Here is a 16,735-nt window from a genome sequence, read left to right as displayed (position 1 = left end):
CCAGGTGTGTTATAGCTGCCAGGGACAGGAGGGGAAGGTGACGGGGAAGCAGAGGAGGAAGCCGGGCCTGAGCAGCTGCTCCTTGAGACCTCGGGGCTCTGGGTGACTTCTGCCGGCAGCCCCCCAGCCCGGAGCACATCGACTCTGGGCTGGAGGAGGTGGTACGAGGCATCTGATGCTGCCTGGGTCAAGATCTAATCCCTGAATTCTGCAGAAAGGGAAATGGGTTTTGAGAGCAGGCGAGGTCCATCCCCAGCCGCGCAGCTGGAACCTTCCTGGCCCCCGCTCAGCTTCCTGCTGCTCTGGAAAAAAGTCTCCCTCCTCCACAGAAGCTGCTGGCCCAGCTGGCCCCAGCCCCCATAGGAGGACAGAGGATGCTGGGCTCCTTTGAAAAGTCTGGGGCGGCCTTAAGCTGTGGACTGCTGGGAACTAGTGCAGGGAGTGGGAGGGTCACACACACAGAAGTGGAGCCACCTCAGGTGCTGGGCAGGAACTGGGACTTGAAATGCAGGTCACCTCGCCACCTCCCAACAGTGAGAAAGGCCCTGGGCTTCTCTGGGTGCCTCCGGTCATGAGCTGAGGGGTCTGCACCAGGCCTCCCTGGCCCCTGGGGCATGGCCTGCACTGCTGGAGGGGAAGCAGAGGGCTGCAGGCCCACAGGTGAGGCGGGGCCCACGGCGCACACTGCCGGGTGGAGGGGAGGCCTCAGAATTTCCTGGCGTCTGCTCACTGGTGTTGCAAACAGGGGGAGAGAGAGTGTCAGGGACGAAGGGAGATTATGTAAGCGATTTTCCTCCTGAGCCTTCTCGGGCACAGTCAGACCAGACCATGTGCAAAAGTATTTCAGGAGACTGGCAGCAGCTGTGTCCCCACAGGATTAACCCTTGTGGGGACCTGGATGGCTCGCCCAGGGGACTGTGCTGACAGGAGACACTGGTGGGTAGGGGGTGGGACAGTGTGGATTTGAAGGTGGCAGTGCTGTGTGATTTTGCATGTGTGGCCTCAACACTGTGTCTCTGCCCCTCCCCCGCTAGAAGACAGGGTAGTCATGATGAGCACCTGCTCACGAGGCCAGCCAGGGTTCTCGGAGGTGACTCACAGAAAGCACGGCCCACTGTCCCTGGCTCTGCCGGAGGTGTAAGAAGGAGCTAGTGACAGCTGCCGCCCAAAGCCCTTGCCTTCCAGGACCAGGCCGGTTTCCAGCTGTGCCCACCTGCCTTTGGGGAGAAGTGGCCATAGCTGGGGTCAGCTGAGGTCAGCCAGGCAGGACCCCGCAGGGGTGAGGGCCACAGGCCAGGGAGCTGCAAAACCCATCAGGGGAGCGTGGTCCCCCAGGTGAGGTGGCCGGGCTGGGCCCAGTGCTTCCACCCTCTGACGCAGCAACGGGAGGATTCCCATGGCTACTACCTACTCTCAAAGCGCTTCTGTGCCGAGGACCTGAGGGCAGGGACCGCCTCCGCCTCATCACTGGGTGCTCCTCCCGGGGTCACCTTCTGGCCCGGGAGAGTCCGGAGTGAAGCTACAGCCGAAGGTGAGGCTGATTTTTCCTTTTACAGCTCAAATGAACAGTGGTGTAAGGTTTCCCACCCTGAGAACCATTCTCTCTCACCCAGGAAGTCAACCACAGTGGCACTCTGGTAAAGACCTGTTGGCGGGTGCAGCGGGACACGGGTCCTGCAGCTGCTGTGGGGCAGGGGGCGTGGGTGGGCACGGGGCAGAGTCCTGCTGCAGCTGGAGGGCAGCCCTGCCAGCTCCAGTGCACGACTCCCCAGCCAGGCCAGGACTGGCCCCACACCAGGGACACTGCCAGGCCTGGCTCTGCCTCGTCTCCCCCCTCCTCTCGCTCCCTTCTGCTGTCCGACCACAGGAGCCCTAGATCCACCAGGCACCCTGCAGCTCTGTCCCCTGGGCAGGGCTGCAGGGCTGCTTGCCTCACAACAGGCAGAGCTGGCGTCTAGTAGGAGGGTCAGACCTGAGGCTTGGGGGACTGAGGTCCTATGGATCTGAGCTGTGGTCACCAGGCCAACAGGCAGAGGGCCAGATGGAAGGACTTGGTCAGGGCCATGAGACCCAGGGCTGTGGAGTGCTGCCCAGAGATGCCCTCAGCTGGTGACCAAGAGTAAGTACAAAGCTGGGGTCACACTGCTCCAAGCAGCAGGGCTGAGCGGTCTCTGGCCTCCAGCCTCTGCCTCAGGCCTGTGGCCAGGTGAAATGCCCATCCTGCCGCTCCTCTCAGTCACCTCCAAGCGCTCAGCACCACTCGGAGAACTGCACAGTGACTGTATTGCTTACACCAGCCTCTGCCCTCTGCTTGGACATCACCTGACTCTTCCCAGGGTAACACAAAGCAGTCGCTCATCCACGAGCAGGCTGTGACCCCTTGTATGCCACAATGTGACCAGGCACAACGGGGAATGCCCATGGGTCCAGCACCCAGCTCCAGGCTGCAACTCTACGCTTCTGTCCTCCAGGCACACCACAAGGGCCTGAGAGGGCTAAGAGCTAGGAAGAGATGAGGGTCCTGCGGTGAGGGGAAGCCCTACGCTGACCTGCCAGCACCTCCCACAGCCAGGTTCACTGAAAAGACAGCCCTGGGGCCGGGGCTGGCCACAGAAAGGTCATAACATGTGTCAGCTGTCCATCACTGTGACCAGAACACCTGACATGAACAGCTTTGGGCAGAAAGGTTCACTTAGCTCATGGTTCCAGAGTTTTCTGTTCATGTTTGGCCAATTCCACTGTCATGGGCCTGGGGGCAGAGCAGGGGGCCAGAGGGTGGAGCAGAACTGCCAGGCTCACGGCAGCCGAGAAGCAGAGAAGCAGAGAAGCAGAGTCAGACGAGAACACCCACCAGCATACCACTTCCTCGCCTCTGTGGTCCACGAAGCCTTCAGTGGATTAGCCGGCTGATGAGGTCAGAGCCCTGTGGCCCCGTCACTTCCCAGGCCCACCTCTGGGCACTGCTGCACTGGGGACCAGGCTTTCAGCTCATGAGCCTTCAGGGGACAATCTAGACCCAAAGCACATCAGACAGCCATGGGGTGACAGTGAAGCTGCTGGCTCTGTCCGGGGGCAGATGCTCTGCGCCTGCCTCCCAGGCCGGGAACCCCATCCCTCTCAGAAGCCCTCCTCACCTGGGCTGCTGCCCTCCCCCTGTGCAGAAGAGTGCAGCTCCACCACAGTCCCCTTGCTGAGGAACTGCATGCTCACTTGCCATCTCAAGGCTGCTGGGTTCTGTTGGCTTCAGATAAAACCAATGGGGACACAGTGCCCAACCATCCATCCTCACTAGATGGGCACTAGATGCAGCCAAGATCTAATCGATTTCAGGGGACCAGAAATGGAGGTGGGCAACCACTGTGGCCCCACACCTCTGCTGGCCACTGCCCCTGCACATTGCCAGGCCCAGGGCATGCACATTCCTCCCTGTTCCCATCCTATCTGCTGCAGGTGGCCCAAGGGCCCTCTCTCACCATTGTCCCGTGGCATGCCCTGCCTGCTTCCAGCTTGGGGGGGCAGAGGACAACTGGCACCACAGGTGCAGAGGGGGCACGGAGGATGGTGATGAGGCAGGAGGCTAAGTGGGTGTGGTGGGGGCGTGTAGCACTTCTCTTCTGATGCAGTGGGTGAATGGTCACCATCATCACGAGTGGAAGGGGCTGGGGTGATGTAACAGGGTCAAGACCGAGGGGAAGCCAACGGGTGGGCGGCCAGGCAGAGGGGGAACTGGCATGGAAGGTCGAGTGGCAAAAATGCAGCCAGTCCAACATTCTCTCCCAGCTCACAGGAAAGGCAAAGCTCTTGGCTTTGTCTAGGTGAGCACCAGGCAGTGGGGGTACAAGGAGCAGGGGCCTGTCCAAGGGGTGACCAGTCCCAGCTCCTTCCTGGTGGAATGAGTGGCCAGGGGCCAAACAAGAAGGAGGCTGCGGTTCTCTGTGGCCTGAACTCTCGGCAGCCCTCCAGGGCTTAGTCTTGTGGTTTTCACGTGAGCATCATACTCACCTTCATTTTGATTATTCTTGATGCTTTAGATATGGTTTAATGCTATTTTAATGAATGACTTTTTACAGCTTCACTTTGAACACTGCTGGTAGGAAATGGGGCACAGTGATATCCTGTGTAATTTTGATCCCCAAACCTTGCTGAGTACTTTCAACACTTCCATCTGTGTTTGGAGTTACTTTGGGTTTCATGTTTGGAATCTCCATCTGCAAGTGATGAGTCTCCCCCCTCCGTGCCCAGGGCTTGGGCCCTGCCTTCTCTTCCTGTGGCTCCTGGGGAGGGGGCTTTTCCCTGAGTGGGAGCAAGGTGAGCACTGGGGCCTCGGGGTTGTGCTGGTGGCTGAGGACGGCCTTTCATTTCTAGGACCCTTAACCTCCTTTTGTTTTGTCCCCTTGAGTCCTGGGGGTTGAGCCTGCAGTGCAGACCACTGAGCACACCCCAGCCCTTTTGATTTCCTTATTTTAAAGGCCCAGGCTGGCCTTGAACTTGCCACCGCCCTGTCCCCACTTCTATGCCTTGCGTTTTCACTCAGAACCTGCTTCTGCCCGGATGGTCACGTGACCTCCTGCTCTGCTCCATTGACAGGTGGAGTCACACAGAATGCCATCTGACTGCCGTAGTCTCTATGAGGACTTCAATGGCTTTGATGATTAGACCAGTGACTGCTGTTGCTGAGGGAGCTCACGAGAGTCCCGAATCCGACAGGACCCGCAGCCACCCCCAGCAGCAGCCAGTTAGCAGGCTGGTCTGCGTGTCGTGGGATTGAAACTCACGTCTGGGCGAGACCACTGTGGCTCTCTCCCCACTGATCCCGGCTGTGAAGCTGAAGGGTGGGCCCCCTTGCGGAGCGCGGTGAGGTGTGCCTCCCCCTCCTGTGTCCTGGGCCTTTCCTGCTCGAGCCACGTGCTGCCTGTGGATTTCTGTTTCTCCCCGGTCCCTCCTCTCGGGGTCCACGCTGGCTACCTGCTGGATGCCGGGTTTCGCACTGCTGGGTGTAGCCCGAGAGCCTTCCCAGCATCCATGCTTGCACCCACTGGGCAGCCCAGTGACAGGAGCTGAGCGGCAGCCCCAAGGGACCCAACCCACATGGTGAGGTCCACAGGGGCCCAGTGCCCATTCATCCAGTCACCACCACTGAGTCAGTAGCAGCCCAGGAGTTGCCCCCTCTGGAGCCATCCCCAGGGTCCCCAGACTGCTGGTACATTGTCCTTGTCCCTGCAGGGTGCCGTCAGCACTACCAGCAGAGACACCCCCATGCTGTGCCCCTTTCCCTCCCAGCCCTCTTCTGGACGGCCAGGGACTTCTCGCTGTGGCTTCCCCCTTCTTGGTTGGTTATACCCTGTGCCCAGCACCCTGTGGGAAGGCTTGCGGCTTGCGGCCTGGGGTGGCCTATGAGCTTCCTGCCTAGGGTGCCCTCAAGGGCTCCTGGGTCTCACCTGCTTCCACCTTCCTCCTCTTAGGACCCCAGGAAGTCATATCTTTAACATGGCCGATTCCTAAGGGCACCCACATATGCGCCACCTCCTCTGCTCCTCCCATACCCCCCATCTGGGGTCACCTTCCTGCTGCCATGCGGGTGGCAGCTTCTGCCATCTTGTGTACCTCTGGGCAGTTAAAAACCTGTAGAATGACAGCAGTGTGCAGGCACCACACGCCTCCCCACACGGCAGAGCCCAGGACAAGCCAAGCACCATCCCTCCCGCTGTCCACTGCCCAGTCCAGTGCAGCCACAACGCTGCCTGTGTGAGATGGGCACAAATGGGTCATGGTGTCTGCTCTACACTACACGTGACCCATCTGTGTGACCCATGAGGGTGGCTGGGCCCTTCCCACAAGGCATGTCCCATGGGAAGAGCAGCATCTGAGAGTGACCAGCTGTGAGGGCCACCCGTGTCTCCAAAGCTCTGCGCCGGCCACCACCCTCAGAGGCACCACACCGCCCTCCAGACCTCCTCGCAGCCTGTCACTGTGCGGGGCCCCGCCGTCCACATCCCTCACCCCCTCAGGGCGGGGCCCAGCTGTCCATGTCCCTCTGCAGCCTGGGTCCCTCGGACCCTAGTGACTCTGGCGGCCTCGTGGTGGTTTCCGTGTAACCAGAGAGGGTGAGCCCTTCCCCAGATGCTTATTGGCCCCTCGGAAATCCTCCTGGTCAGTGTCTGTCCTTTGCCATTTTGCTGTTGTGGGAGACAACACCAGCAGCGAACAAGTAGTGGTTGTGACCCTCACTTCTCAACATGATTGGGAGGTCAGAGCCGTGACCCTGCCTGGGCCTCCACCCCATTCCCTCTGCTGCTTCCTAGAAGAACCCTGTGCCTGGTCCATCTTGAACGCGGAGTCCTCATCTGGGGTTCTTGGTAGATTCCTGGGGGAGTCCTATGCTTGTCCAGGGGATGGCTCCCTCCAACCTCAGTCCTGAGCAAGTGAAATTCATAGTCATCCCCACCTTGCCAATCCTCGCCTTTAGAGTGGACACCTTGTGTCCAGTTAGGAGGACTGTGCCCTCCCCCAGGCCAGAGCAGAGTGGCCTTGGTGCCTCCGGCACGTCTCCTGATACTCCAAGCACAGCTGGCCCCCTAGCCGACTTCTGCAGTGTGAGGCTCGGCCCAGCACCGGTGGGCCTCGCCACCCTCCTGCAGACCATGGGTCTCTCCGGCCCAGCACCGGTGGGCCTCGCGACCCTCCCGCAGACCATGGGTCACCTGCGGTGGCGGCCACCACCTCTTCAGTCTGCTCGGCCATGTCCTTCTCACTACCTCACACTGCCTGCGTCCCGGTGGCACAGAGTCTACATTCTTGGTCCTCTGCAAGCTCGAGTACGTTACTGGACAAGCATGTCCACTGCCACAGAGCCCCTGCGGCACTGATGGAAATCACGCTGGGCGTACCCCTCAGGAGGACGGGCCTCTGCAGAGCCCAGCTCTCGATGCCCAAACTGACCACAGCCTCCCTTTTCTTAGGTTTTCTTCACTTCCCTTCAACATTGGTCTGACACCGTCTGTCAGACCTGTTTCTACACAGGGCACTCCTGAGTGTGTGAGAAACGGCACTTGTGTTGATGTTTGTTCCTGGCAGCTGGAGAGTGACTGATGCATGTGATGGTTGTGGCCAGCAGCTGTGCCCTGGCAGGCTGGGGTTCCTCTCACACACCCACCACCTCTGCAGACACTGGCGCTTCATTTCTGGCTTCATGACCCCTTGTCTTGGCTCAGCAATGCATTTCTGCTGTCCTGTGGAGCCGAGGCTCTGGGTATCCTGTCCATCCATCTCTCGCCTCCCACCCACAGCCAAGGGGGTGTCTGTCTGAGGGTCTGAAGGTTACCTTGCATCAGCCCAAGGAAGTTCCTTTCTAAGTTTGCTCAAGCTTCCCTTAGTCGTGAGTGGATTTTGAACTTTACACATTATTTTTCTGTTTCCTAAGATGACCATGTGGTGTTAATATGGCGAACTGTGCCAATTGACGTTTAAGATCACACACAGCCTTGCTGCAGCCCTGAGCCCAGTCCCATCCAGTCACCACCTGCCAGCGCCAGCATCACAAAATGCCACCATTTTCGCCTTTGGTTTCCGAGGGCTTAGGACCGTCAAGAGGCTGGAGACTGTCTTCTTTCCTCTCCAAGTCACCCTGGCCAGGCACTGCCTCGGGAGGCAAGGCGAAAGTGCACTTTGCCACCACGGCCCCAGGGAAGCCTGAACGGTGCTTGCTTCTCGACATTCCCCACACTGGCAGTCCTGGAGCCGGGGCTTCTCTTCCATGGCCAAGACCTCAAGTTCAGGTGAGCCTTCCTAAAGACAGGGCATCTGAGACCGCTCCCTCTCCCTGCAGCTGGTTTGCAAAAGGTGTTCTCCCAGCAGCCTGTGGGTGGACTGGTGGAAGTGGCGTTTCAGAACAGCCTGGGCCTTGTTGTCGGGAGGCTGCGTGGTGACTCGGGCGGCCTGTGCCTGCATCCCCGTCCCTGGCTCTTTGAGCCAACTCCAGTTCTGAGACTGCACTTGATGTTTTGCTCTCCTCGCTCATCTCCACTTACCTTTAAGTCTTCCTGTCGTGTGTTTGTCACTCAATTAAAGATACCTTCCTGTCCATGTTTCCTTTTGTGCAGGAGCTGGGGAAGCACCCACACTGAGCCCAATTTTACCCATCTGACCTTTGAGTTACTTAAGTGTGCTACTTAGTTTTCAAACACAGCTTTTTCTCCCCAGCTTTCACCTTGATTCCACTTGTTCAGGGAACACTCTACAGGACTCCTCCCCTGACATCCGCAGTCTTGACTGATGGTCTGGCGAAGGCTGACTTCAGTGCTGCCCACTGGAGAGGAGGGCGAGTGGGCACACCTGAGCTCGCACCTGCACTCGCACCTGCGCTCCCTCACCCACGTATTTGACACCTTCGCAGATTTTCACATGCTGTTTCTAGACATTCGTCAGATATTGAAACTGAAGTCCTGACATTGTTCTCTCCAGGGCAGTGAAAGCTTTTAAAATAATTTACCTCTCTTCTTATACATTTTAAGGGTTTTCCACTGTTTTTTTACATTTCAATGAGTCGATTTTATAAAGACCCCTTGGATTCATCCACACTTCTCTTCTGTTCGTCCAGCCATTCCTTCTTGTTCCAAGAATCCGTTCTGGACGCATATTCCCTGCTTCAAAGAGAATTCCCCAGAAGGTCCTTTATAGGCAGTATCTTCGGCAAGCCATACCTCAATTTCTTTTGTTCTTTCTTTTTAGAACTCAAGCACTTAACCACCGAGTCACATCCCAAATCCTTTATGTTATTATTACTTTGGGACAGGTCTTACTAAGTTGTTTAGGACCTTGCCAAGTTGCTGAGGTTGGCCTTGAACTTGTGATCCTCCTGCCTCAGCTTCCTGAGTCACTGGGATTATAGATGTGTGTTATCACATGAGGCTCAATTTTTTATTTAAAAAAAAAGTCATCGACTTCATTTTTTTTAACTTTGAGATATAATTTCATACACCAAAAGCATTCACCCTGTAAAAGTGAACAGGGTCGTGTGAACATCACTGCTATCTACTTCCAGGATGCTCTCACCACCCAAAGACGACAGCCGATACCCCATCTAGGCCCCGCAGCACTAGTCTGCTGCCTGGCGTTCCATGCAAGTGCAGTCACACAGGGTGGCCTTCTGCACCCTCTTCTGGGCACCGAGAGGCCCCTCTGCGACTTCACCCCAGCTCCATGCGTGTCAGTGCTGCCTCCCTCCCTGTCAGACAACACTCCGCATGGTTTCTCCAGCACCTGCCGGACGCCTGGGCCCTCCCCACCTCTTGGCCGTCATGCATAACGCTGCTGTGCGCACTCACATACAGGTGTGTGGGAGGGGCATTTCAGTCCCCTGTGTTCTAGTCGGCCTTTCCCTGCTGTGGCCAAAAGACACGACAAGAACGACTCAGAGGAGGAGAAGCTTGTTTGGGCTCATGGTTTCAGAGGAGCCCACCATGGTCGCCGCCCTGTTGCTCTGGGCCCGAGGTGAGGCCGAACATCACAGTGGAAGAGCGTGGTAGAGGAAACCCTAGTCCACAACAGCAAGAGGCAGAGCTCTCATCCTCCAGGAGCAAAAGGTAAACCCCAAAGGCAACCCCCCTCCCTGGCCTGCCTACAGTTACCACCCAGTTCATCCATTCAAGTGGATTAATTCACTGACTGGGGCACAGATCTGCTAATCCAATCATTTCACCTCGAATGTTCTTTGTCTTACACATGAGCATTTGGGGGATCACCCGTTATATAAACCATAATATTCCACCATGGTCCTCAAAAGCTCATGCCCATCACACAATGCAAAATACAATTATTCCATTTCCAAGACTCCACAGTCTGACAGTTCCAGCATTGCCAAAATCTACCTCCAAAATCTCATGAGACTCCAGGCCAACTCATGGATGTTCTCTGTTAAAATCAAAATCAGCTACATGTATCCATATAAAGGCACAGAGGAAACATTTCTACTCCACAAGGGAGAAGGAGGGGCGCAGAGAAAAGGGGTAAGACCAAAGCAAGACTGAAATCTAGCTGGGCCAACAAATCCCGCAGCTCCGCGTCCAGCACCTGGAGATCCTGGCATCGGGAGGATCTCTCCACGGGCTTGTGCAGCTCTTCCCCGTGATCTTGCTGGTTGCAGCCCACGTGACCTCTCCTGTGGCTGGTCTGTCTCATTCCTGCAGCTTTCCACAGCAGGGGTCCCTCATTACTGGCATCTCTTAGTCTCAGGGGTCTCCACAGCAGCTTCAAGTTCCTTCTCCCATCTTCATGCACTGCCCTCTCAGGGGCTGCCTGCAGGGACTCCAACACTGCTACCTTGTCCCTGGCCTCTTTGGTCTTCCTATTGAAATCTCAGTGGAAGTCCCATACCCCCTAAATCCAGCATTCTGCAATCCTGCAGAACCAGCACCACATGGCTGCCACCGAGGTCTCCCACCATCTCAAGCAGTAGCCAAGCCTCCTGGGACATGGCCGCAGCAGCATGAGTGCCTGGACAGCTGAGTGTGGTGAGACAGCTTCCTAGGCCACTGTGCAGGTGTGCTGCCCCAGTGGGTTCTTCTCAAAACAACTTTGACACCTGAGCCCGAGATGGATGTGGTCATGCCAGTTTGTGAGATGCCTCAAGTCACCTTTCCTGTGATGTCTGTGTGAAGTACTTAGCATCTCTTTAGTGGTTGTAATCTCTTCAACACCACCACCTTCTTTGGCCCTCATTTTACACACAAGGCCAAACTGCAAGTTTTTCAACTCTTTCTGCTCCCAATTATCACAGTACACTTGCTAAAAGCCACCAGCCATACCCATGCCACCCTCTGAATGCTGTGCTGCCTTGAAATTTCTCCTACCAAATTAATTAGTCCATTAACTTTGAATTCAGTTTCACATCAAGTCTCAGGACATGAGCAAAAGTAGACAACTTTTTGGCAGAATGTAACATGAATGGCATCCAGTCCAGTTTCCAAGAGTCGTCTTTCTCCTCTGAAGCTTCATGAGCTCAGTCTTCACTGCCCACAGTCTTGTGGGCATTCTGGTCTCCTGAGCATCCTCCAGAATCACCCACTAAGCTCTAAGTCCTCTCCAGCCTGTACCTCCGAACTTTTCCACGTTTCTTCCACAAACCAGTTCAAAATGGTCAGGTTAGTCATGGCAATAAACCCATTTCTGGGTTATCAGTTTCTGTTTTAGTCTGCTTTTCATTGCTGTGACCAAAAGACATGACAAGAACAATTTAGAAAAGAAGAAGTTTATTTTGGTTCATGGTTTTAGACATTCAGTCCATGACTGGCTGGCTCCATGACTCTGGAAGAGCGTGGCAGAGGAAATTTATCAGTTCATGACAGCCAGGAGGAGAGAGAGGGCAGAGGCAAGCAGGTGCATGTGCCTCACTCACCAGGGACAGAGGTGAACCCCAAAGACATGGCCCCAGTGACCAACTTCCTCCCATCACACCCTACCTGCCTCCAGTTACCACCCAGTTAATTCACTCAGGTGGATTAACCCAGTGACAATGAGCTTAGGGCTCCAAAAACTAATCATTTCACCTGTGAAACTTCTTACATCAGCTCACCCATGAGCTTTTGGGGAAGACTACTTATGCAAATCATATCACCTCAGGGGTCTCCACAGCACCTAGGTGGTCATCTTGAAGGAACTGCTGGGTCACTCATAGCATTTCTGAACAATAGTTTGCTAAAGACCCAGCTTTGTGCTGGGAGCTGTTTCTCAGACCCTGGCTTCCTCTCATTCACGGACTGCTGCCCTCTACTCTCTGGTCTGCTCTCTCTGGTCTTCAGTGTCCTCTCAGCATGGGTTCATTCTGGTTCATACAACCTGGTATATTTTCTGGATCTCAATACCATCTTCCTTCTGTTCTTCATTCTCCCTGGGATCCACCTAGACTGCATGGATTCTCTCCCCTGAAGACTCTGCCTTGGATTCTTCTCCATCTCAAATCCTGGAGCATGGCCTCCCTGAGGTCAGAGCTGGGAACCTCAATTTCTCTCCTCCCAGGCCCAGCTCCCACAGGTGGATAGGGACTGTACTAAGTTGCCCTGGCCTTCGCCCTGGGCCAGGTGCCCTGGTGGGCAGGACCCTGCCCAGGAGCCCTGAGAGGGTGCAGTGGGCAGAGTTGCAATAGTTTTAGAAGGCAACCTTGAACTCTTCCCAGAAGAAGGTCTGGGCACCATGTTCTGGGTCGGATTTCATAAACCCCACGCTCACGACTGTTGAACAGTGTGGGCAGAAGCAGGCCAGATTCTGCTGGTCACCTATAATTCAAATCACCCCTTGCATTTCTATTTGAAACTATTTTTTCTGCCTTTCAAAAACCGCAGATGTTGAGGCAAGCCCTGTGGGAAAGTCTTTCTCCAAGGACACCCGGGCCACACTTCCCAAGCTGGTGCCTTCCTGAAAGAACAAGATGTCTGGGCTGAGGTAGAATTCAGTTTGCTTCTGAGGCTCCCCCAATAACTGAAGTAGGCTCCCAACTGTTCCCAGGAATGTCCCCAAATGCCTGCCACCACTGTGGGAGCCTGGGCAGTGACTGCCAGAGTAGTGTGGGCCTGGGGACAGCATCTGGCGAGGACCCCACCCCAGAAATAGGCACTCTCAGGTGAACCATCTCTTAAGGTGAAATAGCATTGAAGCTGCCTTGGTCATAAATACAATTTATTTCATTAAAAATGCATAATTACAGTGTGTGGGAGAGCATCCCCCTAGAAAAGTAGGTAAGCAATCTTTCCATCAAAACCGCTAGCCGTCTCTTGCAAACATGTCTCCATGGCGCTGAAAAGAGCACACAGCAAAAGCCTTCTGTTACGCCACTGTTTTTCTTTTTTTTTTTTTTTCCAATTTTCTTTTTTGTTATAAACACCATAGCAAATTAAAAAAAGCTGTTTAAACAAAACATCGTCATTCTTGACTTTCCAAGTGTGCTCAACGTGTTCGGTGCTGTGCTCCCCTTCCCGACCCAGCAGCATGACTCAAACCAGGGCCCTCTTGGCAGGGACAGCCAGGGCACCCTGTGCAGGAGGAGGCTTTTGGATGCGCCGCAGAGAATCCACACAGTCGCTTCCAGGTCAGAGTGAGAACAGGGCATGTGGAGACCAAGGCTGTCGGCTGAGCCAGGCCAGTGCAGTCCTGATGTGATTGTCCCTCCTGCCTCACTGTATCTGGATTGCTCCATGTTCAAGCTGCATTTCAGGCTGCAGGGTGGGCTGCAGGGTCTCGGCCGTCTGCAAGAAGAACAAAGGAGGACTTTCCTAGAAAAATGTCTACCAGCACAGGTTCCAGCAGCTCCCTTGTCAAAAAGCAGCTGAGGACCTTCTCCCACAGCGTGGACCACACTCAGGCAGAGCTCCAAAGAGCTCCAGCATCGCCATCATCCCGACTTGAGTGAAACACCCAGGACACATCAGCACTTGGCAGCAACAGTGACAGACCCAGCCCATCCCACCTCTCCTGCACACGCCCTCGGGACACGGTGGCTACAGCCAATTCCCCATCCGCTTGTCCTGGGTGTACTGGGGAATAAATAGGATTAATTAATGTGCATACTTAGCCGGACACATTTACCTAGAGCCTCAGGTACGACAAACTGCTCTCCAACGTTTCAGAAAAGCACTTCAGACAAAGCTACATCAAGGACCTGTGCACATGTCACAGCTTTGTCTGAAGATAAGGAAGATTCACCCTGCCGAAGTCTGGCTTGGCACAAATCAGGAGCCACTTGTCAAAAAGAAACTAACTTTATTTTTAGAACTACAAACGTCAAACAAAACAGCTCCTCAGGGAAAAAACCCTCAGAGCCCAACTGCCACCACCGGCTTCCACAAGCCTCTCCCCCACACACCAACCTCACCACCTCCCACAATCCTCCTGCTCTTGAGGCCGATTGGCTGGGTTGCGTGGGCAGAGCCAAAGAAGTCCCCCAATGAGCAGCTACGTGGAGGAGCCAATCAGCTAGATGTTGCTGGGGCTGCTGTGAGCCAATCATCAGCTGGCAGTCTGAAGGGCAGGGAAACAGCCCAATGAACATCACCGCAGAGAAGCCAATCAGCTAGATGTTGCTGGGGCCACTGTGAGCCAATCATCAGCCGGCAACTGGAAGTTTGCTGGCAGCTGGATCATCAGCCGGCAGCTGGAAGTTTGCTGGGGCCCCTTTGGCTGTGGCTCTCAACACACCCTATCAAGGAAGATTCACCCTATCAGTGACTTAAGTCTTCCCTATCAGTGCCCAGAGCACACTCTAGTGGAGTAAACCACCAGGCTTCTGTGTGCACCCAAAGGTGCAGCTGAAGGAGACAGGACAAGCCAAAGCACCACCAGAAGGCCAAAGTCCCCAGGGGAGCTGGCATGAGAACTCCTACCACAGTCTAAGGCTGCACTTTTCAAAGACTTGTGACACTCAACATGCTGTTCCCTTAAAAGAGGGAGGGACTTCTACTTTATAAGGAAGGACCCAGCACAGCTATCACCCATTCTGTCAGCAGAAGCCCTATGTGGCTGGGCAGGAATCATGAAAGGAACAAGCCTGCGTCAGAGGCCAGGCGATGCCATCACAAGCTATGGCCCACAAGTTTCTGTAGAACTTTAGGGTGCTGATGAGGCAGGGGACTGAAAATCTTTCCATTGGGAAGCCACCTGCCCCAAAGCCCACAGGCAGAGACACTGCAGGCAGAGGTAGCTGAGCTACCCAAGGAAGCATTGAAAGAATGTGGAGGGGCTGTAGCAGCTGCAGGATACCAAGGGAACCCAGCACGCCGGAACTGAGGGGCCTCCCCACCAGGTGGGCCACAGAGAGCTGCTATGGGTTCTCCTCCCGACACTCCCTCCCAAGGGGGTGCTTTGTCACACCTTACATTCCTTCTCGGTTTATCTCCAGTGGGCTCAGCCATGGGGGAAAAGCTGACCACCCTGCCCAGCGTCTGGCTGTGCTCCCATGGCGCGGCTATGAGGCCTAGTGGCAAGCAGCCACTTCACTGGAACCCATGTTCTCAGACTCAGCCCACTGCAGTCTTGCTGTGAACTGGGAGACTCATGAGACCCAGTGCTGAGATCACTAGGGTACTGCCAAGACCCTCAGGCTCCAGAGCCTGAACACCAGGCTGACCTTGGGCCACCTGCTTGGATCTGCCGAGCCCTACTTCTTCAGCAACTGCCTCAGAGGAGGAAGGATCTGCTCTCCCCAGGGCTCAGGGCAAACATCCAGCATAGGCCCTAAGAAGTCTGGGGCTTTAGCTGTAGACACCCAAGGATGGTCACAGTGAGACACAAGTGGATCATTATTAGCTCTGGAACAGAGAGAGAGGAGGGGAACAGACCCACCAACTGCGACCAGAATTTGCAGAAGGGCTGGCAGGCTGGAGGCAGAGCTTAGACATGTTCCCAAAGTGAAGGATAAGAGGTTTGCCTGACTACCTGTGGTCAAATCAAATAAAGCCCCTCAAATGGGAACAGCCCAGCCTCAGTGAGGCCAGAGGTCTAAGCTCCAGCCCCAGCATCGGGGCTCCTGCGTGGTTTCAGATGCAGGCAATAGCACAGTGGCCTGTTTGCTCTGACAGACTCCTGGCCCTCTTAGAACTAACTGGTGGTCATTCTCATAGCAGCAGGTATATACCCTAACCTCAGAGCTAGTTCCAACACACCCAGCCGGCTGCAGAAGGTGAGAGTGAAGCTAGGAGCTCAGGCTTCCCACTGGTGGTTCACACTGGTCCCTGAGACAGGTGCGGGCAGGGGGACAACCCAGTGCCTGCCCAGGCAGCACTGTGGCCCTCCAATGTCCACAGCAGTGAGCCTTCACCAGCATTCCCAAAGGTGCCCATACTGGGTTGGGTGCTGCAGTTTCCAGCTTCCAGGAGAAGCCTGAGCATGGCCAGCCCAGGGCAGAGCCCAATTCTGCACAGCAGATGACCAGAGCCTGTACTGAGCAGGTCCCCAGCACCAGGGGAAGGGGGAGCCTCCGGAGCTCCACAGAGGATTGCAGCCCCTGGATGAAGGTGTGCTGAGGCAGGCGTGGTGCAGATATGGGGCCACCCCAGGCCTTCTGCGTTCCTATCACCAGCCAGAGGCAAGCTCTCTGTCCACCTGCCACTGAGAAACAGGCTGGGACTGGCTGGGCTCATAAGCACTCACAACCCATGGACTGCAGGAGGACTGACCTGGCGGTCTTCCCCACAGAGGTGTGACCCTTGACAGGAGGGGCAGGGGGCTCTCAGGAGAATGGGGACCTGGGCCTTGGGCCCCAGAAGTGAACTCTGAGGAGGAGAAAATAGGGCAGAACTTCATTTTTGCTTCTGAATTCAAATAAGCCTTTCCTCATCTCAAGTATCACTTTAAATCTGGATCTGAGCCAGGTCTAACCTCTCACCTCCAGGTTTCCAAGCACTTATAAATACAGAATCCCTAAGGTGTCTTCGTCTGAGCTGTGAGCCTTTCAGTCGTAATCTACCTCCCTCCAGGAAAAAGTCAGACAGAAAGCCTCTAAGCCACGTGAGCTCTGTGGAAGCCGGCAGCCGGGCCGTCCATAGGAGGGCATCCTTTCCAGAGGGATGCCAGACTTACCTGTGCTGTGGCCGTGTGGTCACTCACTGGTGCCAGCTGGACGTACTGCACCTGGATATCACTACCCTGGAGAGGTGACCCGTCCACTCCGGCTGCGGCAGGGTCTGAGGAGGCCACGGCAATCAGCTGAGCACCCTGAAGCACCTGGAGGGACAAAGTTGGATAGAGCCAG

The 16,735-nt window shown here is 55.5% G+C and overlaps 1 protein-coding gene and 1 long non-coding RNA gene across 13 annotated transcripts in view; one reads left to right on the top strand and one right to left on the bottom strand.

Annotated features, from left to right (window-relative positions):
• Window positions 1-303: 303 nt before the first annotated feature.
• Window positions 304-8,080, top strand: LOC120888159 (uncharacterized). Its single transcript, XR_005731655.2, has 2 exons — window positions 304-1,531; window positions 7,421-8,080. It is a non-coding gene; the product is annotated as an uncharacterized LOC120888159 (long non-coding RNA).
• Window positions 8,081-12,652: 4,572 nt separating this feature from the next.
• The window catches only part of Banp (BTG3 associated nuclear protein), an 85,792-nt gene continuing 81,709 nt past the window's right edge, over window positions 12,653-16,735 (bottom strand). For all 12 annotated transcript variants that reach the window (XM_040280170.2, XM_078032799.1, XM_078032801.1 and 9 more), the window contains 2 exons: window positions 16,564-16,707; window positions 12,653-13,235 (listed from right to left, as the gene is read on the bottom strand). In XM_040280170.2, coding sequence (XP_040136104.1) covers window positions 13,164-13,235; window positions 16,564-16,707 — 216 coding nt within the window. In that variant the 3' untranslated portion in view covers window positions 12,653-13,163. The remainder of the gene's footprint in view (window positions 13,236-16,563; window positions 16,708-16,735) is intronic.

Source organism: Ictidomys tridecemlineatus, chromosome 15 (genome assembly GCF_052094955.1).
Source record: "Ictidomys tridecemlineatus isolate mIctTri1 chromosome 15, mIctTri1.hap1, whole genome shotgun sequence".
NCBI classification, from domain to species: Eukaryota; Metazoa; Chordata; class Mammalia; order Rodentia; family Sciuridae; genus Ictidomys; species Ictidomys tridecemlineatus.
The sequence above is the reverse complement of the archived record's forward strand: the minus strand, read 5'-3'. Positions and strand labels throughout refer to the sequence as shown.